At 40.7% G+C, this 21,407-nt stretch overlaps 1 protein-coding gene and 1 long non-coding RNA gene across 8 annotated transcripts in view; one reads left to right on the top strand and one right to left on the bottom strand.

Annotated features, from left to right (window-relative positions):
• Positions 1-2,907: 2,907 nt before the first annotated feature.
• On the bottom strand, positions 2,908-21,042 carry LOC138173884 (uncharacterized). Of its 4 annotated transcripts, XR_011171560.1 has the most exons (5): positions 19,756-21,042; positions 15,612-15,699; positions 13,481-13,662; positions 6,595-6,679; positions 2,908-3,746 (listed from the first exon to the last, which is right to left on the bottom strand). It is a non-coding gene; the product is annotated as an uncharacterized lncRNA (long non-coding RNA). The 4 variants fall into 4 exon arrangements; XR_011171561.1 differs by lacking the exon at positions 6,595-6,679 and having other exon boundaries at positions 19,756-21,016; XR_011171559.1 differs by lacking the exons at positions 2,908-3,746; positions 6,595-6,679 and having other exon boundaries at positions 8,855-13,662; positions 19,756-21,039.
• LOC138173882 (coiled-coil domain-containing protein 85C-like) overlaps positions 16,097-21,407 on the top strand; it is a 190,416-nt gene continuing 185,105 nt past the window's right edge. For all 4 annotated transcript variants that reach the window (XM_069103959.1, XM_069103962.1, XM_069103961.1 and 1 more), the window contains exon 1: positions 16,097-17,637. In XM_069103959.1, coding sequence (XP_068960060.1) covers positions 16,851-17,637 — 787 coding nt within the window. In that variant the 5' untranslated portion in view covers positions 16,097-16,850. The remainder of the gene's footprint in view (positions 17,638-21,407) is intronic.

The following is a 21,407-nucleotide window of genomic DNA, read 5'->3' as shown; positions in this document are numbered from 1 at the left end:
ACTATGCATAAATTACTATTCTTTAAAATATACAACAAAATTGTCATGTAAATTTCTTTTTTTTTCTTCTCTCCCTCCAGGTGGCTACCATTAAACACAAATAGGTATATATATGTATATATGTATATATACATATACATATATATACGTATATAGATATATGTAAAAATATTCTATTCTTACACTTCTATTTATAAGTTCTTTCTCTGGATACAGATAGTGCCTTTTTTTCATATGTCCTTCATACATATTCACCAATTCTTACAGACCAGTAATATCCCATTGCACCCATGCAGCACAATTTGTCCTGCCATTTTCCAGTTTGTTTTCCATTTTTTGGCAAAGTATCAAACTGAAGTGGTCATAATATTATCAAATACAGTGCATTTATCATGAGAGCCTCTTTAATTTGCTGACTAAATGGAGACTACATGCATTTAGCCTTGTAAGATAAAAGTTGCCCCCAAGGGATCATGGGAGAAGTCACAACATTATAACTAGGCTAGTGGCCTCTTAGATTTCTGCTAATCAAACAAGGGGCAGTTAAGAGTGTTACAGAGACCTCCAGGGCTTAATGAATTACTGCATTGATGTGCTTCAGTTCAACCTGCTAAATCTAAAGTGGATACCCACTTGCTGAAGATCAATTAGTTAAATGCTTGAGTTTAATAACTCATGTTGCCCTGCTTGACCTAGGGAATCTGAGAAAGCTAATAATGTCCTGCTGCACCCCCACCATGGTGTTGTAGAAGGATCATTGGCTCTGCAGTTAGACCAGGCTTTGAGTCCTAACTCTGTCATTTACTATTTATATGACCTTGAACAAGTTATTTAATTTTATGACTCCCTAGTGCCTAATATGTACAGGGCTAATAACCCTTGTACAGCCTACCTCATAGGGTAGTTGTGAGGAAAGTGCTATGTACAAACCTTAAAATGTTAAAGAGTCATCAGCTATTCATTTGTTATTATTGTATAAGCCATAGGACTTGGTAGTACAATAGAAAAAAAGCACTAGTTCTGGAGTCAGAGGACCTGGATTTAAATCCTACTTATGACTTCAAAAAGCTGTTTGGCCTTAAGCAAATTTTTTAGCCTCTCTGAGCCTTAGTTTCCTTAACTGTAAAATGAAGGTTTGGGACTACAGGGTCCCTTCCAGCTCTGGATCTGTGATGCTTTGATCATATGAACCCAATGGAATCATAGGTTAGTTTTATTTGGGAGTCTGCTATATTAGAACTTTTGTTTGTCTTAGTTAGCTTCTTATACATATATCTGGTCATTTCTACCTGTGTGATGGAAGTTAAAATAAATTTGTCAGTAAATTTCTTAAAATTAGACCATAACATCCTCAAATCATAAGATTTATAGGTAGAAGGGACCTTAGAGGTTTAAAACAGATAAGTTCAGTGACTTGGCCAAAGTCACATGTGTAGCATGTAGTAAAACCAGGAAAAAAAATATAACAAATTTTGCAAAGTTCCACATAAATTTCTACTATTATTTTTTCCCTCCTTAAAAAAATGTTAACAAAACCATTGACACAAATTCCTCTAAATAACATATAAGTTAGTGATTCCTGATTATGTTATTGACATGGATAAAGAGTACTTTAAATTATTTTATTTTATTTTTTACATTTAGGGGCTTGAATTTTCCACTTTCATAGCACTTGTTTTTCAGGCTGGAAAGAGCTGCTCCTTTGCCAGTTGGCCAGGGCTATGGTAATACCAGTCAGTCAGTCAGTCAATCAACAAGCCTTTGTGAAATGCCTTGGCACATTACTTGGGAGTGCCCGGCTTCCTTGGGAGGTTTCACTGGCACTCTGCTGAGAGTCTCATCTTGCTGATTACAGGTTAGTGGCAGCAAAGGATGCGTCCTGATGCATGTTCTGCCTTCCCAACACTTAGAGGGTCAGAGCTTCGGGCCTGCCCCAGGCTGACTCAGAACTCAGAGCTGGTGGCTTGAATGTTGCTGTTACAAGACAAAATGGGCGATTCTGGTGACTATTATCCATGACATTAGGGTTTCCTGCTTGCTCGCAATTTGGTAGGAGGCAGCAGCTGGACTACTAATTGATCTGAGCCATAGGAAGTCTCTTCTCATTTGGGCACACAGGCACTCACTTCGATATATAAAGGGCAGCTGGTGAGTTGAACCAACAGGCACAGAATGGCCCCAGCAGTCTAATTCTACCAGGGACTTCCTCCTAGAATCACTGCCTTGGTCTAAAATAGAGAGGATAGTGGAGCAAGATTCCAGAGACACTGCTTTGATGAGCCCTCATTTTTGCTGTTCAGTCATTTCAGTTGTGTCCAACTCTCTGTGGCCCTTTTTAGGGTTTTCTTGGCAAAGACACTGGAATGGTTTGCCATTTCCTCCTCTAGCTCATTTTACAGATGAGGAAACTGAGGCAAACAGAATTCAGTGACTTGCCCAGGGTCACACAGCTAATAAGTATCTGATTTGAACTCAGGAGGATGAGTCCTGGCTCTAGACCAGGAGCTCTATCCACTGTGCCACTTAGCTGCCCTGTGAAGGCTCATACTTAATGTATACTGCAAGGATCTGCCATCTTCCCTCCATCAAGACAGGTGCCAATCTCTACCCTGCTCAGTCCATGATCTTCATGTAATGCTGGGTCTAGAAAAATCCATAGAGAGACTGGTTGTCTGGATGATGGATGAATGGTGCCTAATGAAGCTCATACTTGAAACCTTCCCAGTTTGGAAAGTTAGGCCCTCAGGGTTCGTGCTCCATTTGCATAGTCTTTGAAAACCCAGGTTCCCTTACATGCTTAAGAGGAGGCCCCTGGAGGGGGGCTTTTGTGGAGGTTCCCAAAGAGACAATGTAAGGAATAACTCTTAGATTCCTCCCCAGAAGAGAGAGCAAAAAGTCTTTAGCTGTCAATCAATCAACAAGTATTTATTAAGCATTGTGCTTAGTGCTGGAAATACAAAGACTTAAATATGAACAATTTTTGCCCTCAAGGAACTTATATTTTTACAGATCACACGTACACATAAAAGAATATATAAAATGAACAAAAGGTAATTTTGGAGGAAGGAATTAGGAGCTTGGGGAGGGGATGTCCTGCGAAGTTGGGGACTAATCGTTGTTTGTCCTTGTCTTTGAAGAGGACCAATGCCATCATGGGATGATGTCTTTATTTTTGCTTTTTGGAAGGCAATTGGCGTTAAGTGACTTGCCCAAGGTCACATGGCTAGTTTTTTTGTGTGTTAAGTGTCTGAGGCCACATTTGAACTCAGGTCCTCCTGACTTCAGGGCTGGTGCTCTATTCACTGTGCTACCTTGACTTGTGGATGAATTGGATTTAAGTGAGGCAGAGTTGTACATATTTGTCAGTCTCACTCTGTCCTCCAGAGTCATCAAAGTCCAGTGGCAGGACAAAAGTCAGAAGGACTGGTGATGGCCCGGGATGCAGTGGGTGACCTTGGTGTCTTTGATGTCTGACCAAACTCTAAGCACTTCAGCTGCCTTCCTGGACAGTGCAAATACTTATTCTCATCTGCCCTTTCTGTCAGGGAAAATCTTCATGTGCTTGGGGTAGACACCCCCTAACTTTCTGTCTGGTTTGAGGTCTAGTGGTCTAGCCTGTCTGCCCAGATGGTTTACCAGAGTGTGGTCACTGCTCATGCTACAGCTTCTTGAAGCCACAGATGAGAGCTGGGTGTAGTCACTCTGCACATCTGTTAATGGAGTATACAATCAGATACTTCCGGGGACTAGAACAAAAATAAATGAAGATTTATTAATAACAATAATACCTAGCATTTATAGAGTGTCTTAAGGTTCACAAGGCACTTTACAAATATTACCTCATTTTATCCTCAAAGCAACACCATGAGATAGGTACTATTATTATCCCCTTTTTACAGATGAGGAAACTGAGGCAGGCAGCGGTTAGTGACTTGCCCTAGATCATGCAACTAGGAAGGGTTTAAGGGAAGATTTGAACTCATTCTTGATTCCAGGTTCCATTCTCTATTCACTATACCATCTAGTGCTTAATACAGGCCAGCGTGGAGCTAAGCACTGGAGACACAAAGAAAGCCAACAAGAAAAATGGTTCCTGCTCTCTAGGAGCTTCTAGGGAAAAAGGAAACAACATTTAAATAACTGTGCTGTTGTTGTTCAGTCATTTTTTAGTTGGGTCCAACTCTGTGGTCCCTTTTGGGGTTTTCTTGGCAAAGATACTGTAGTGTTTTGCCATTTCCTTCTCCAGCTCATTTTATAGATGGGGAAACTGAGGCAAACAGGATTAAATGACTTGCCCATGTCACACAGTTAGTAAGTATCTATGGTCACATTTGAACTCAGGAAGATGAGTCTTTCTGGCTCCAGACCTGGCACTATATACTCTGCATCACCAAATAACTATATACATTCAAGATATATTATACAGTAGAAATATTATATAATAGAAATAGAAAATAGCCTCAGATGGAAGGCATGGGGTGGGGGAGGGGAGGAAGACGAGGAAAAGATTTCCTGCAGATTTATTGTCCCAGCTAAGACAAATCCCTTGATTATACATCAGCATCCACAATAAGGTAAACCTTTTTCTTTAGATTTTCTTCAATATATAGAGGGAAGAGGAGAGAAATACTGTCTGTCTGCATAAGTAAAGGTTGTATGGAGCTGTACATCTGACAGCCTGTTATGGTTCTAAAATCCTTCTGAATGCTGACATTCTGTATTCTGTGGATCTAAGTTCCCTTCTGAGAACTATCCCTTACTGGCAAAATGCTCCTACTTCTCACTAAGGACTATGTCTATATTCCTATAGCTCTACAAAGAAGGCCTTCCCCTTCCCCCTCTCTCTCTATGGTAGAAGGTACTTCTCTAAGTCACTCATATAGCAGGTATGCTGCATTGGTGAATGGAAAACAGGACACCCCTCATCCTTCAATCCAATCCAATTCATTCACTAATCATTCATATGGTGCCTTTAATGAACAAAGCTCTGTACTGGGAAGAGCCCCTCTGAATTCTTAACCTTAACCAAAAAAACCTTTCTCTTGATGTTTCTACCCCATCCAGCTACTGTACTAACTCTCTCTTCCCAGTTCGCTCCTAAAAGCACTTAGTCAAGTTTTCTACTTCCTGCTGATCCTGCTTCCTGAGTAGCCACCCACTTTTTCCTCAACCCCTTTCAACTTGGCTTCTGTCTCCATTATTCTGTTAAAACTTTCAAAGTTCTGACCAATGATTTCCTAATTGCTAGTTCCATCAGCCTTATTCCCATTCTAGTTTTTCTGATCTCTCTCTGGCGATTTTGCCAGTTAAGCACCCCCTTGTACTCAAGTAGAATGGTGTTGTGGGAAGACCACAGGCCTTGGAATTAGGTTCTGACTTCACTAGCTGCTTGACTACAGGGAAGCTACTTTACAGCACCTAGTTTCTCCATCAGCAAAATGGGGATGTTAAGGAAGTAGATGAAATAGTAGGTGAAAAGTACTTTGTAAACTGCAAAGAAATGTGATCTAGAATTATTGTTAGCAAAACTGGAGCAAGAAAATGGCCTTTTGCATCTTAAGCCACTATTCTTCTTAATTTATTATGTTGTTTCTACTATCACAAATATCTGTTTCATTCCTCCATAGCCTATTTAGGGAGATTATCAGTTTTCATACCCATCTGGTTCCAGGAATATCACTGAATGTGATGAGAAAATGTCATCTACTTGTGTTTTGTCTTTATAAAAAGAGCACCTACTAATGGATCGACTGCTAAAAGCCTGAAAGGCGATGAATAAAATCCTTGCCAAAACTTTCCAATGGCCTGTCTCATGCAGACTGGAACACAATCAGCTCAGGCAGGAGACTGGAACCTGGACAGTCATTAGACACCAGTGGAAACTCAAAACAGTCTAGCTCTGTCATCGGTGTGACAAAAGGGAAATCAACCCTCAGATTTCCACTGTTTAAGGAGAAGAATTCAAAGGAGAAAATTCTCTATACGAGTAGGGGAAGAGAGATTGCTTATATAGTCCTTAGTGAGAAATAGGAGCACTTTGCCAGCAAGGGATATTTCCACAGAAACAGATATTTCGAAGAAGGGATCTTAGATCCATAGAACGCAGGATGTCAGCATTTAGAGGGATCTAAAAACCATCAAACCCTGGCCCCCCACATTTGCATGACGACAACACTGTAAAAACAACTTTGAAAACCTTAAGAACTATGATAAAACAACTAGAAAGGGTGTTAGAATCCTGGAACACACACACAATGTCAAAGATGGATGGGGCCTATGATAGAAATGACCTTAGAATACTGGAACACAGAATGTTGAAGGTAGAAGAGGCCTTAGAAGCCTAGAAGACAGAATGTCACATCTCAGAAAAAAAGTAACTCAGAAATCATCTGGTTCTACTCCTTGCTTTTACTAGGTAAGAAAACTGAGGCCCAGAGACAAGTGACTTGGCCAAATTCAGATAGGTAGTTAGTTGGAAAGCTGGTGCTAGAACTCTGGTCTCTCTAATTAGACCTGTCTCCATTCTATTCTCCACTCACAAAATTAAGGGGACAGTGCTTTAAACCATCCATCAATCATTTGGCAAATACTTACTGAGTAGCTACTGTATACCCAGACTTGTATATGGTCCTGTGGGGTTACAGCAGACATTATAAGATGCCTTCAAGAAGTTTATAGTCTAGTGGGCGAGACAAGTCAAGCACATAAAAAGAGAATGAATAATACATTAAGTTGGCACAAAAAGTTCATGATTACTTGCCAAATAAGTAATTTAGACAATGAACAAAGGTACAGTTTTTCCCAGGAAAGAAGCTTATTCTAGTCTCCTCATTAAAAAAATTAATTTTGTTTTATCATCAATACAAATGTTTAAATATATGAATAAGAACCAAAAGAAAATATTGGAAAATCTTAAACAATAATGAAAAAAAATGAAAGAAATCAAATTCTCCAACAAACCAATCATAGAATAAATAGGCAATGATATATCCTAAAAATTAAGTAAAATAAGGTGAGAGCTGTGATTGTGAATTGCACATATTACTGTCTCCTTTCATTATTTACCTACTGATCAAACAAATAAAGGCTTTGTCTGTTACTATCCATTGTATTTACCATGAGTTTTGCTGATGTTTGATGTCCCACCCTCCACCTTTCTTTACACAGTTGAAGTCAGTGTGTATAATGTTATTTTGCTTCTTTTTTTTTTTCACTCTGGGTGACTTCATATGAAACTTCACTTATGTGTTTGTATTCTTATATTTGCTGCTTCTTATAGCCCATTATAGCCCAGTGATATACCATTAGAATCAACTTATTTAACCATTCTCTAATCACTGAACAGTTTATTTCCAGGCCTTTTTTTGCGATTATTATTGCTTTTTGGAGGGCAATTGGGGTTAAGTGACTTGCCCAAGGTCACATGGCTAGTTTTTTTGTGTTAAGTGTCTGAGGCTGGATCTGAACCCAGGTCCTCCTGACTCTAGGGCTGGTGCTCTATTCACTGCACCACCTAGCCATGCCCTTTTTTTTGCTATTATAAATAATGCTATTGTGGGTTATTTTTAAGATAGTATTTTCTACTTGTTACAAATTTCCTTAGAACTATAAAACATAAAATTGGATTTGGAAGTCAAAGAGCATTAATATTTTTAGAAAAAAATTATTGTATAGTTAGATAATTGAAAGAGAGAAAGAGAGAAGGAAAAGAGAAGAGACAGAGAAAGGCAGCAGTATAGACCAGACATGTCAAACCACCTTCACCACCAAAATTTTCCACATATTATGAAGATAGACCTTCACCATGAACCCAAGAGCCTTGAGAATAGCAATGTTTCCAGCATCCTCAGCTTGTCCTGTAGGTGCTACAGCCACATCTATTGAAGATCCAGAAAAGAACATTTTTGTCAACAAAGTATTTGGCACTGTCAAATTGGTCCAATGGCAGAAACTGATTAGATGTTATCATGGAAATGACATTAAAGAAGTATTAACCTGTTTTGCTGCTACACCCTAAGGACCATGAAATCTTTCCATCTGACTTAGGGCTGGACCTCCTGTATGTGCTGTCTGCCCAGTTAAAATGCCAGCATCTCGAGAGTAGGGACTCAATTTCCTGTTTCTACCCCCAGTGCTTATAACAGTGCTTTGCATATAGTAAATGTTTAATAAATGCTTTATTAATTCATTAATCCAAAATGATAGGATCAACATTTATAGCTCCACCATCAATGAATTACCATGTTGTTTTCCACATCCCTGTCAATACTGAATTTTGTCATCTTTTGCTATCAATGCTTGTTTTATGAGTATTGGGGGGGGGGTGCATCTCAAAGTTGTTTTAATTTGAATCTAATTATTGATTTTTATTTCAAGTGCTTATTTAAATCTGTTTCAAGAACTGATTGTTCATATCCTTTGACTACATTAGAGAATATTATATTACTCTTATAAGTTTACGTCAATTTCTTATAAACTTTGCATGTCAGACTTTTATTAGACCTGTGAATAAGGTACAATCCTTCTGGAAAGCAATTTGGAATTAATGCACAAAAAGTTACTAAATGGTGCTTGCCCTTTGACCCAACTATACCACTGCTAGGCTTATACCCAAAATAGATCAAAGAAAAGAAAAGGTCCTTTATGGAGAGAAATATTTATAGCTGTTTTTTTTCATGGTGGCAAAAAAAAGAAAACTAAGAGGATGTCTACCAATTGGGGAATGTCTTAATAAGTTGTGATATATGGTTATGATAGAATATTATTATGTTGTAAGAAACGGATGATTTCAAAATTACATGGAATTATGTGAACTGATGCAAAGTGATACAAAGAATAATTTATGACACCAATATTATAAAAATGAAGAATTTTGAGAACTTTTATTTATAAACTAATGAAGAATGAAATGAACAGAACCAAGAGAAAAATTTGCATGACAACACAGTAAAAATAAATAACTTTGAAAACCTTAAGAACTATGCTCAATACAGTGAACATACGTGATTCCTGAGGACCAAGGATTCAATAGGCTCTTCATTACATACAGGTGGTAGATTTAGGGAGCAGAAGGAGATCCAAACACACATATGTATTTGTGTATAGCCATTGAGGGATTTTGTTTTGCTAGACTATGTATGCTTATTACAAAAAAATTTTGCAATGTTTCTTTTCTATTTTTTTCCTAATGGGATAGAAGGCAAGAGAGGGAAAAAAAATAGATTTCTGTTAATATTTTTTAACAGAGAAGTGAGGGGATGCTACAGATGTGAAATGTTACATGACCTTTCAGATGAAGTGACTGTGTTCTTAGCTTTGCTTAACTCTTTTACCTTGTTACAAGACACCTTTCCTAAAGTGGGAGTGATTGTAAATGTTTGTAATACAGAAACAAAATTGAAAACGTAAGACTTTTCTTTGAGATGTTTAATGTAAAGTATGTATTTTCCTCTTAGTCTGAATGTATTGCTTTTAGTTAAGCAAATTCTTTTTATTTTTATATAACCAAACTGTGTATTTATTTATTCTATATCACAGTTGGCTAAGATTTTTTTTCTCCTACCCATAGTCATACAGAATTTAGGCTTCCAATATCCTATATTTTTTTTGTGGTACCCTCAAATATGGATGTGTGATCTCCTCAATCTGGAGGTACTCCCCAGAGATGCAGATTGCAATGCATTCATGCCTGCCCATCCATGCAGTGCTTGCCCATGCCCTCTCAAAATTTCCCAAAGGGAGTCTACTAAATATGCTGAAATCCTGCCTCACTTTTCCCCAACTGACATCACTAGGGGACCAGTGGAACATTCCAACTGTATATTTTCTTTTTAAAATTTACATCATTGATCCATTTGGAACTTACCATAATGTTTGATGCTAAATGCTGGGTTAATGTTTTCTGAAAAAATAATATTCAGTTTTTCCTGGAGTTTTTGTTAAATTTTGGGTTCCTTCCCCAATGAATTTTGTCCTTGCATTTATTAGATATTAGATAGCAATAAGCATTTGGTTCATAAACTTTGCTTACCTAATCTAGTATACTGATCTGTTTTTCTACTTTTTAAAAATCCAGTATCAGGTACTTTTGACAACACATATCATTTTAGACCTGAAAAATGCTATTTTTATTTCATCTTGCTTTGTCCCATTTTCCCTTTTCTTGTACTTCTATGTGAATTTTGTTTTTGTTTTGTCCAGTTCTACAAAGTATTCTATTTGCATTTTAATTGGTTTAGTGTTAAATCTATAGATTAATTTTGGTAGTAATGTAATTTTTACTATGCTAACTTAGACAGGCCAAGAATACTGAATTCTGGAGGTAACTAGTAGCACATTGGATAGAATGCTGGGCCTGAAAGCAGGAAGACACGAGTTTAAATTTGTTCTTAGATACTTCATGATCCTGGGCAAGTCATTTCATTTCTGATTTCCTAAGTTTTCTCAAATGTAAAATGGGAGATAAAAATAGCAACTGCCTTGCAGTGTGTAAGGACCAAATGAGATGCTTGACACATAGTAGGCTCTCTGCAGATGTTTATTTCCTTGCCTCCTTTCCCTTCTCCGGGTATCTAGTTCTTCCTTTATTTCTATTTTCTTAAAAATTGCTTTATAAATTCTCTATGTGTCTTAGCAGGTCAACTTCCAGATATTTAATATATTTTGTTGTTTGTTTGAATGGTATTTATTTTCTATCCATTTTTCCTAGTTTTAAAAAATAAATATGCTGATGATTTTGTGAGATTATTTTGTACTCTGCTACTTTGCTGAAGCCATTTATTCTCTAAATTAGATTTTTGCTGTTGATTATTTTAGTAAACCATCATGTCATCTGGAAAGAGATATTTTAGCCTCTTCTTTGCCAATATTTACTCCTTTAATTTACTTTTCTTGTCATGTTCCTATTATTAGCACTGTTAAAACTATGCTGAATAATAATGGTGATAGCAAGTACCCTTGTTTCATCTCTGTTCTTAATAGGTTGTGTCATATTTCTTCAGTACAAATAAAGCTTCATATTGATTGCAGATAATGCTTTTTATCATATTGAAAAAAATATTTTCTATTGTTATACTTTTTAGTGTTTTCAACATAAAGAAGCATTGTATTTTATTAGTGGCTTTTTCAACATTTATCCACATACATTGGATTGAAAACAAAATGGTTTTTAATTGTTTTATTATTAATTATACTCATTGCCTTCCTAATGTTGAACCCCCCTTGTATTCCTGACATAAATCCAACCTCGTTATAATAAATTCTTTTTGGTATGTGTCATTGTAATATATTTGCCAATATTTAAATATATTTGCAGTGATATTATCATTAATATTTGTCTACCATTATCTTTGCCTGCCTTATCTTTCCCTGCTTTAGTAATCAAAATCATATTTCTCTCTTAGAGGAAGAGAGAGGGAGAGGAGAGAGGGAGAGAGAAAGACAGAGAGAGACAGAAAGAGACAGAGAGAGAGAGAGAGAGATAAAGACAGACAGACAGAGACAGAGAAAGATCATGAACAAAAAATAACAAGAAATAACAAGAAATGGAGGGAAAATAAGAAAATTAAAAAAAACCTATTATACATAGTTCTATGTGAGCAAAAAAGCAATGAATAAATATATTAAAAAATAAAAAACTCCAAGACAAAAGAAATAAATAACTAACCTACATAAGCCAATGTCAGAAAGAGAGATTTATTAGGTCATAAATGACTGCCATGGAAAAAAGGGGCGTGGACTACACAGAAAGATTTATAGGTAAATTTTAATCCTTTTGCTCTAGCAAATACTCTCTTTCTCACTGGCTTAGAAATAAATGTATTGATATTTTGTTTTAACAGACAGATTCTATCTAACAAACACCCAAAGAGACCTCTTAAAAAGTTAGATGGTTGATTATTTTTTTCCTATCTTTTGTTTTCATATTATCTAAATTTCTCCCAGTATACTTCTCCTTTCCCATCTATTTTAATATAAGAATATTTATTTAAAGAAAAAGAAAAAAAATCAGTAAAACCAATCAATAGATTCAAAAAGTCCAAAAATATATGCATCATTCTATACCTATATATCTTCTACATCAGTGAAGGAATTAGGGGGAAGTGTCTTCACATAGCTTTTCTTTCATCCAATCTTATTCTTTGTAATTCTGCAACATATACTATTTCATGTTTTGTGGTGCCTGTTCTTTCCATTTAAATGGTGGAGCTGCAAGCACTTCAGGCACCAGATTCTATAAGAGGTTAACATCACCTGAGGGGACATGGTATAGACTAGATAGAGTCAAAACTAAAATTGTTTTAAATGTAGTTTATGTATATGAGGGTTATCTCAATATATGCACAAATAGATATGATCTGAGGTCTGGCCCACCTCTGTGGAGAGGAAGAGAAGGCTGTCCTCACACCAGAAGTCTGCTTTCCATGTGTCTCTAGAAAGACCAGAACTGAGTCTTTTATGGTAGCAGGTATGTAGCATTCTCTGAAACCATCTGGAGTCATATCTTCTTCCCCCAGGCACAGGGCAGTCCCTCAGCAAAATTGCCCAGGCTTGGGTATTGTTACATAAAAATAAAGTCTTTTGAAGCCATTTGTTTTCATGTCTCAGACATTTGTAGCTATCCTGCCCCTCTCACCCTGTCCCCACCCAGTGAATTCTCCCCTCTAATCAAGAAAAAGTTAAAGAAATCCAAGAGTAACCTCTTCTGTACCATTTCATACCCATAGTCTTCTAACCTTTGCAATAAAACAAGCGTATTTCCTTCTTTTCTCTCTTGGTCATTGCAATGAAAATCTTTCTTTCCTTCTCACCTCTCCCTACTTCCAATAGACATACATTGAGGTGAAAAGAAAAACAAAACCTTTGTCACATATATGAATAGTCAAGCAAAATAAATTCCCATATTGACCGCATTAAAAATAAGTCTCTGATATGTCACCTCTCAATCAGGAGGTAGGTAGCATGTTTCATCATAATTCCTATGAAATCATGGTTAGTCACTGCATTGACTGGGCTTCCTTTAGAGATGACGGGTTCCCCTGGAGGTCTTAAAGCAAAGATTGGAAAATCATTTGCCCACATGCTATAGCAGTGATTCCTTTAGGATTAGATGAATGCCAACATCCCTTCCAACTCCCATTCTATGATTCTGTCCCTTGTAGCCTCTTGGAATCAGTTTCCTCATTGGTAAAGTGGGGATAATACCTCTCAGTCCTGCCTATTCCCAGGGTTACAAAAGTAAAAAACGTCATATAAATATAAGATGTTATTATTGCTGTTATAGTTTGCTATAGGGAAGCTAACGACAACATAAAAGACAAAATGGCAAGGAAAGTTTCCCAAACTTGTAAAAATCCCTGTCCCCTCTGGTTAAAACAAACAAAAAGTAACCTGAAAAGGAAATTCTTTCTAATCAGCATGTCATACCCACTTTTTCAGGTCCTAGTAATCAATCAATTATCAAGCTTTTATTAGCACATACTTTATGATCCCAAGCATTGTAGCTAGATAGGGGCCATCTCCAGTGGTCCTGATCTCTATCTTGTCACTGGATCCAGATGGCTCCACAGGAGAAAGTGAGGCTGATGGCTTTGCACAGCGTTCCCTCCTGTAAATCCAATTCACTTGCAAGTCATGGCATCATCTTCCTGATATCATGGTCTTCTACAAGAATGAAGGAAAAACAACAACACTGGAGATACAAACACAAAATCAAAACAGTTAATACCCTCAAGTCAATACCCTAATACCCTCAATTCCTCAAAGCCAGAAGGCTTCCAACAGAAGGCAGCACTTGAACTGAATCTTGAAAGAAACGGGGGATTCCAACTTGTAGAGGAGGGAGTGAATTCCAGGCATGGAAGACAGACATTGCAAAGGCACCCAGAAGGTAGCGGGAGTGTTCCATGTGAAGAACAGCCAGCCCAGTTTGGCTGGACCACAGAAAGGAGTCAAGTTAGAAAGGCAATATGGAACCACATTGTGAGCTTTAAGTGGCAGAAGAACTTTTGCTCCCGGAGGTGAAAAACTGTAAGACCTGAAGTTCAGGAAAATTACTTTGTTTGGTATGTAGATAGTTGATTAAAGTGGGGAGAGACCAATTAGAAAGTTATTGTAATAGTTCAGGCCAGAGACGATAAGGGACTGAACAAGAGTTGAAGCAGTGTGAGTAGAGAGGTGGGAAACAATGCAAGACCTTAGGGAGTTACAAATGACAAAATTTGGCATCTGTTGATATGTCGGCTAAGGTAGAGTGAGGATACCTAGGGTTGGTGCCCTCAACAGAAGCAGGGGAGTTCAGAAGAGGGATAGGCTTGGGTAGAAAGATAATGAGCTCTGTTCTGATGTCTGCCAGGCATTCAAGTTTGAGATGCCCATAGGCAGTTGGAGATATAGGACTAGAGATCAGAAGAGAGACTAGAGTCGGATCCTCTCTCTCTCTCTCTCTCTCTCTCTCTCTCTTCCTTCTCCATTCATAAAATGATATTTGAATTAAAGAAAACTGGTATGGTCACCAAGTCAAAGTATGGAGAGAAAAGTAAGAACTTGACATGGATGACAATCCTGCAAAAAAGACTTCTATTTATTTATTTTTTTTAAAGCAATCGGGGTTAAGTAGCTTGCTCAAGGTTACACGGCCAGTTATTTCTGGGTGTGGTGCTGAGTATCTGAGGCCGGATTTGATCCAGGTCATCCCGACACTGGAGCCGGCACTCTTACTCGCTGAGCCACCTGGCCGCCCCCGTATTTATTTATTTTCAAGGATTTGATTTGATTTTATACATCCCCATATTATCACCAATTCATTAAGTTCGTTAAGGTTCCATTAAGGTTTCAAAAGCGACTTTTTAAAAAGAGTGCTCAGATCAGTAGGAAGAGAGCCAAGACAGACCAATGTGGAAAAGGTCCAAAGGGCCAGAGGAACTGAGGCGGTGAAGAGTAGAAAACTGAATTAAAGACTGAAGAAAAGTTAGAGCATCCGCCTGTAAGGTTGAGAATGGACCATTAAATTTTACAATTAATAACTCATCAATCAATTTATATAGAGTAATAAGAACAGTAAAGCATTTTAAAGACCATCTGGTTAGCCTCAGTTTCTTCATTTGTAAAACGAGGACAATACTACTGGCACTATTTGAGTGGGCTGTGAGGATGGGTCTTTGTTAACTTTAAAAACCCAATGAAAATGAGTTTTTACTACAGATGAGTAAATTGAGGCTCACAAAAGTTACTAAGCCAACCGTAGATCATATTAACTCCCTGCCCCCATTTCACCTCACCCTCCCAGGTAGAGAGATAGGCAAGGGAGCCTTCTACCACCCAGCTGCTCCCTCTTTCCCCTCTTCACTTCCCCCCCCCCCCCACCTTCTCCTTGTCCTCGTTCAGGTCGTTTACTAAGGAATCGAAATGGATTTTGTTTATCCTCCCTAGACATTTCAGGGAAGCAGAAAAAGATTTCAGCAAAGGCCATTTCTATGATTATATGGGGCGGGCGAGTAGTTGGAGGAATAGGATCGTGGTAGGGGGTGGGGAGAAGCAGAATATCAATATCATCTCCTTTGAGACAAGCGCCAACCGTACCTTTTCAAACCCGTCCCAGGCCTATTTTGTACCTGTATTTTCAAAGCGCTTTACAGTCTTCTGATTGGCTAAGTGGGGGAGGGGCCGAAATATCCTTTCTCTTGGAGCAGTAACTTGAACCTGCCGGGAGAGAGCAGGGGAGGGGAGCTTTGGGGCACTGGAGGGAGGAGACAACCACAACCTGAAAAGACTCAACCATCTAGGCGTCCTCCCCCCGAGCCCATCCCGCCCCTCCCACACCCCCTTGGAATCACCCAATCGGGCTGGCGGAGGGTGGGAGCGCAGCTCCTCTCCACCTCTGGCCAGGCGCCGGGTCTGGAGGACTCCAGGCGAGGTGCGAGTGGAGTGGGGGAGGTTACAAGGTGGGCTGGTCAGAGCTTCTCTCCGCCTCCTTTCCTTCAATCCTTCCTCACCCCAACCCCAGTTCTCCCGCAGGCAGGCGGGCGAAGCCCGAGCTCCTCCCTCCCTGGGTAGGTGGGGCCGCCTCGGGCTCGGAGAGTCGGGGGGGGGTGGGGTAAGAGGGGAGGGGTCTCTCAGTCTCGGTCTCCTCCTCCTCCTGCCCGTAGAGCGGAACGCTTAGCCACCTCGAGCGGGCTCCCAGTGCATACAGTCCAGCCTACCAGACCGAAGACAGGCGGGTATAGGGGCTAAACCGGAGCCCGAGGCCGGGGCAGGACGCGAGCTGAGCTGGGACCTGAGTGCAAACGTGCGTTGTTCGGAAGGGCAAGGGCAAGGGAGCCACAACGAAGCAGATGGCGAATAGGAACTGGACCGGTGAGGGTCTCTCTCGGCCGCGGGGCCATTGAGACTTGCCAGATGCCTGAGTCTTTCTCCCACACCGACTAGCCCACGTTTAGCTCGGGGCAGTGAAATTTCTCCGCCTCTTGCCCGGAGCGAGGCGGCCCAGGAGAGCCCCAGGTGCGCTTTGGAGAGGAGTGGAGAGCCGAGAGCCCTAAGCCCGATTGTCTGCGGAGAACAGGCTGCAGTGCAGCACCGGAGTCCAGCAGGTGCCGGCTTTCCCTCTCACCCTGCCTCCGGGCCGGGGGAAAGGGCGCTGGGGGAGTCTGTCTGCCCCTCCCACCCAAGGCAGAGGTGTTCTTTGGTCCGAGTGTGTTGGAAGGGGAGAATAGCACAACTTACCGGAGATGCACGGGTGACCGGGGAGCTAGAGCAAGTGAGCGAGAGAGAGAGAGAGGGGAGGGGGAGGAAAAAAGTCACTTCTCTCCTCCTCCCCACCTGAAGGTGTCCAGCGCCTCCCTCTCGGGGCCGCGATGGCCAAGAACACGTCGGAAGGGTCGGGCAAGGAGGATCTGAGCAAGGTTCCGGACGAGGAGCTGCTACGCTGGAGCAAGGAGGAGCTGGCGCGGCGGCTGCGGAGGGCAGAGGGCGAGAAGATGGGCCTCATGGTGGAGCACGGAAACCTGATGAAGGACGTAAATCGGCGGCTGCAGTTGCACCTCCACGAAATCCGCGGCCTCAAGGAGGTCAATCAGAAACTGCAGGACGACAACCACGAGCTGCGGGAGCTCTGCTGCTTCCTGGACGACGACCGGCAAAAAGGCAAGAAGCTGTCGCGCGAGTGGCAGCGCTTCGGTCGCCACACGGCCGGCGTGCTGTGGAAGGAGGTGGCCCTGTCCCAGCAGAAGCTGCGCGAGTTGGAGGCCCGCCAGGAGGCCCTGGTGCGGGAGAACCTGGAGCTCAAGGAGATCGTGCTCATGCTGGACGAGGAGCGCAGCGGCGCCGGCTCCCGCAGCTCCATAGACAGCCAGGCCAGCCTCACCAACCTGGCGGGGGGCGCCGGCGGCGCGGGGCCCCGCGATGTGGGCGACGGCAGCAGCACGTCTAGCACGGGCAGCGGCGGCAGCCCGGACCACCACCACCACCCGCTGCACCCCCACGGGCACCTGCCGCCCCCTGGTCCCCCGCAGCCGCAGCAGTCCACCGTCCCCGCACCCCCACTTCACAAAGCAGCGGACGCGAAGGCCGGCGCTACCAGAAGATCCCTGGACGACCTGTCCGCGCCCCTGCACCATCGGAGCATCTCCAATGGACTCAACGGTAAGAAGCCGGCTCTTTCTTTCGTCTCCCCAGGGGGTCTGGAAGTCTTTGAAACCGGTAGTGAAAGTGTTTTGGGGGACTTCCGCTAGGGGGGAAGAGTTAGCGTTTTGGAAATTCCTTGGGTTTTAGATTTTCTTGGGACAAATCTTCAAAATTAGTTTCCTATACTTCGGAACATACGGCGCTGTTCTTAACTTCGGCTAGGTTGCCTTCTTTACTAGACTTAAAAGGCTTGTAATAGGGGATTGGATGAGTGGCCACTTGTGTGTTGGGGGGGAGGGGAGAATGTGTGTGTGTGTGTGTGTGTGTGTGTGTGTGTGTGTGTGTGAATCTGGATTTGGAATGCTCTGGTCCCTTTTGAGTTCTTTGTAGTTCAGCACCCGGAATAATGTTTCCCTCTCTGGCCTCTCCTGGGTTATCTGGTCCATAGAGAGCTTGAACTACTGCAGTGGTAGGGATTACTGCTTTCTCTGGTTTGTGTTCACCTGTTACTTAAGAGAAGCATCTAGCCCCTGTCCCCTCTCTCATTCCATCTCTGCCTCTGTTCTCCCCGAGCCAGGAGAAACCAATTTCCTTCTTCAGTTTTGTATTGCTTTCAAGGGGAGTTAAACAGATGCCCAAACTGTCTCCTGACACACTGTTTATATTTACTAGAAATACCATGTGGGAGGCCCAGGCATAGATTTGCAGCATGAAGTGGGTGATTGGGTTTGTGATAATGGCTTGTATGTGTGTTTCTTTAAGTATAATAAGGGGGTAAGCCTAGCCAGTAAAGGAAAAGCCATGATTTGGAAGGGAGGTCTGCAGGGTTGGCCAACCCCTTAACAAAGGTTAAGGTTCTGTGGATTTAAGGCAGGTTTAAAATCTTTCAACCCTCCCAAGGGGGTGGTAGGTGGGTGGGAGGCAAGAGGTAATTGTGTTGATGGAGGGGATTTAGCTAGGGGCTTGGGGCCTAATCAGTTCTGGGATTATTTGTTCCAGAGAAGGAAATTACTTTTAGAGAAAATGCAAAGGAGGCCCAGATCTTGGACTAAAGCTGAATTCTTCCTGTCTTTGTTGACATCCTAACACGAAAGTGAAGGCTACATTTTTCTGGAATAAAATTTAAAACATTCTTGCATGTTTCTCTTTAGGGAGGCACAGCCTTGATAACAACAAAACTGGAGTGTTACTGAAATAAAATAATAAATATGCTTATCAGTTAGAGGGGTTATCCTGCATCATAGTGTAAGTGTTCATTTCGAGTTCTATCTTATAAGCACAGTTTTAGTTTATGAGAATAAAGAGATGTCTTGTGTTTCAACTCACATTTGTGATATATATATGTGAACATATCCATACACACATGTGTGTATTTGTGTCTAGATGTATATATATATGCACACACATACATAAGTGTATATATACATAAATGTGTATATATACATACATACATACAGTAGTCCTTGGCAAAGAATGTTAGTGGTAGTATTAGGTATAAAGTATTTTTATACTAATTATCTCATTTGCACCTATGGGGCAAGGAATCAAGTAGGAGTAGCCCCATTTCACAGAAGAAGAAATGGAGAGAAGTTGTGAGTGTCATAGCACATCCAAGAGATGTCTGAATGGGTACAGTTTGAACATATGAGAATGTTTCACTAATGTGAAAAGGAGATGAAGGGAAGACATGGTTCCCCTGTTCACATGTTCAAAGGGATGCGATGGGGTTAGGAAAGGTTAGACTTGTTCTGCTTGCCCCAGGAAGCAAAAGTAGGACCACTTGGTGGAAGTGACCTACGGATAGGAGGCTTGATAGGAGGTAAAAATTCCAGGCAAGTAGGTACCTCTGAAGAGTGCAGTCGACTAATTTTATTGGTTATTGATTGTAGTTAATAAGCTCTTAGATTTTTTTATTTGCCCAAGGTCTCTTAGAAAATGAAGGCAGTGGGGCCTTGCTTTGGGTGCCTGGAATAGTATTCAACTTTAGTATTTTTAGTATATTTAGTAGTTTTTTCTTTTTATGCACTGAAAATTCATATGATATGGGGAAAACAAAACAAAACTGTCATCCTAAACTCCTAACTTTTGGATCCATTTTTCCTTAAGAAAACCTTGGGATTCAGGATTAGTAAATACCTGTCACAGCCTGTTCCCTCTTCTTCAAGTGATGCTTCTTATCTTCCAGGCTGTATCTGGCTCTGCTTTTCTCTCCTCCTCTCCAGAGCTGTGATGGCACTTCCTTGTTCTTCCACATTTTTGGTTGTTCAGTTCCGGCTTCTGGTGGTTATTCTAAACTATTTGCCTGCAGGTGAAGATTAAACTCATAGTTTCTGGTATTCTTTAAAAGTCATTTTGGAAAATTAATGAGGAAAAAAAAATCTTTTTTTAGGATTGTAGCTCCTGTGGTAAAAAGAGTTTCTCAACCTAGAAATCAGGATTTGTATTTCTGATTATCTGGTAAACTGACTTCTGTACAGGGTGGGGTAGGGAGTGGCTGGTAGTAAATAGAGGAATCCTGATTTGTTGGGACTTGGGTGGGCCCTTTAATACCTTTCAATTCAATCCCTTCATTTATCTGAGGAGGAAATGAGAAGTGACTCAAGTGATTTGCCTGAGATCATATAGGTAGTTTTAATAGTAGTTCTTAAATAAGAAAATAAGTTACTTATGCTTTTACTTGGCTTGTTGAAGTTTAGGTTTAAGTGGATATTTTGTTACACACCAGGGATCTTTTATTGTTGATCTTTTTGTTTCTAGTTGTGTGCTATTCACTTGGCTGGACAGAATTTCTGATTGTTAATGTCTTCATTGTCCCTGTGCACAGGGCCACCCTCCTCCCCCACTGGAAAAACAAAGACAAAAATCCTACAACACTTTATGGAACTCCCAGCTTCCAGTTTTCGTTGTAGAAGTGAGAAGCCCTTGATTGTCTAGGGAAGATGTTACAAGCAGGCAGGTAGATTGCCTACCTCTTATCCCAGCCTCTGTGTTTCTTCTGATTCCAAAAACATAGTGAGAATTTTATTAGCTTAAAGAAGATCCATTTTGGGGGAGAGAGGTGGGATTCCTTTTTGTGCACATAGTGGGTGCTTAATGTTTGAATTGAATATCTTTTCGATGAGGTCATTTATAATAATGATCTCTTATCTCTATGTAGTTATACTTAGACTTAAATGTATATGTATATACACTTATACTCTATGTAGTAGCATATTATGGTTGCAAGGCACCTCCACTTCTGTTATTTGTCTTACCAGTACATTTATTAAACCCCTATAGTGTATGGAGCTCAGTGCTGGATGGGTGAAATTAAGTTTAGCTATGTGACAACAATTCAGAAAAAGAGTCAGAGCAGGTAGCATTATCTCCATTTGACAGCTTATTTGGTTATGGTTTCACAGGGGTAACTGAGACAGAATTAGAACCCAAATCCACTCTTCTCCAGGTTCAGTGTGTTTTCCACAGCACCAAAAGCCAAGGATTCACCTGCCATCGTCTTAACATTCATTCAGAATACCCATAAAGTCCAGAAATTTGACAAAAGTAGCAGTAGAGCTTTTCTGTTAAACCATACAGTGAGTGTACAAAAAAGAAGTTTCACGATAGCAGACTGCTACACCGTTGTGATGAGGGCATTTACTTGCATTCATGGGTGTTACATTCAATGATTTCAGATTTTCTTCTAATGTTGATGCTCTATAGTTCTGTGAAACTAAGAATTAATTCATTCTGATATGCATGGTGACTCTATCTTGTTCTCTAGCTCTAGGGCCTCAGAATTGAATTGC

Source organism: Petaurus breviceps, unplaced genomic scaffold (genome assembly GCF_028583685.1).
Source record: "Petaurus breviceps papuanus isolate PSGF00001 unplaced genomic scaffold, PetGlider_PUasm1.0 66, whole genome shotgun sequence".
In the NCBI taxonomy this organism is placed as follows: domain Eukaryota; kingdom Metazoa; phylum Chordata; class Mammalia; order Diprotodontia; family Petauridae; genus Petaurus; species Petaurus breviceps.
This window is presented reverse-complemented; position numbering and strand designations above follow the sequence as displayed.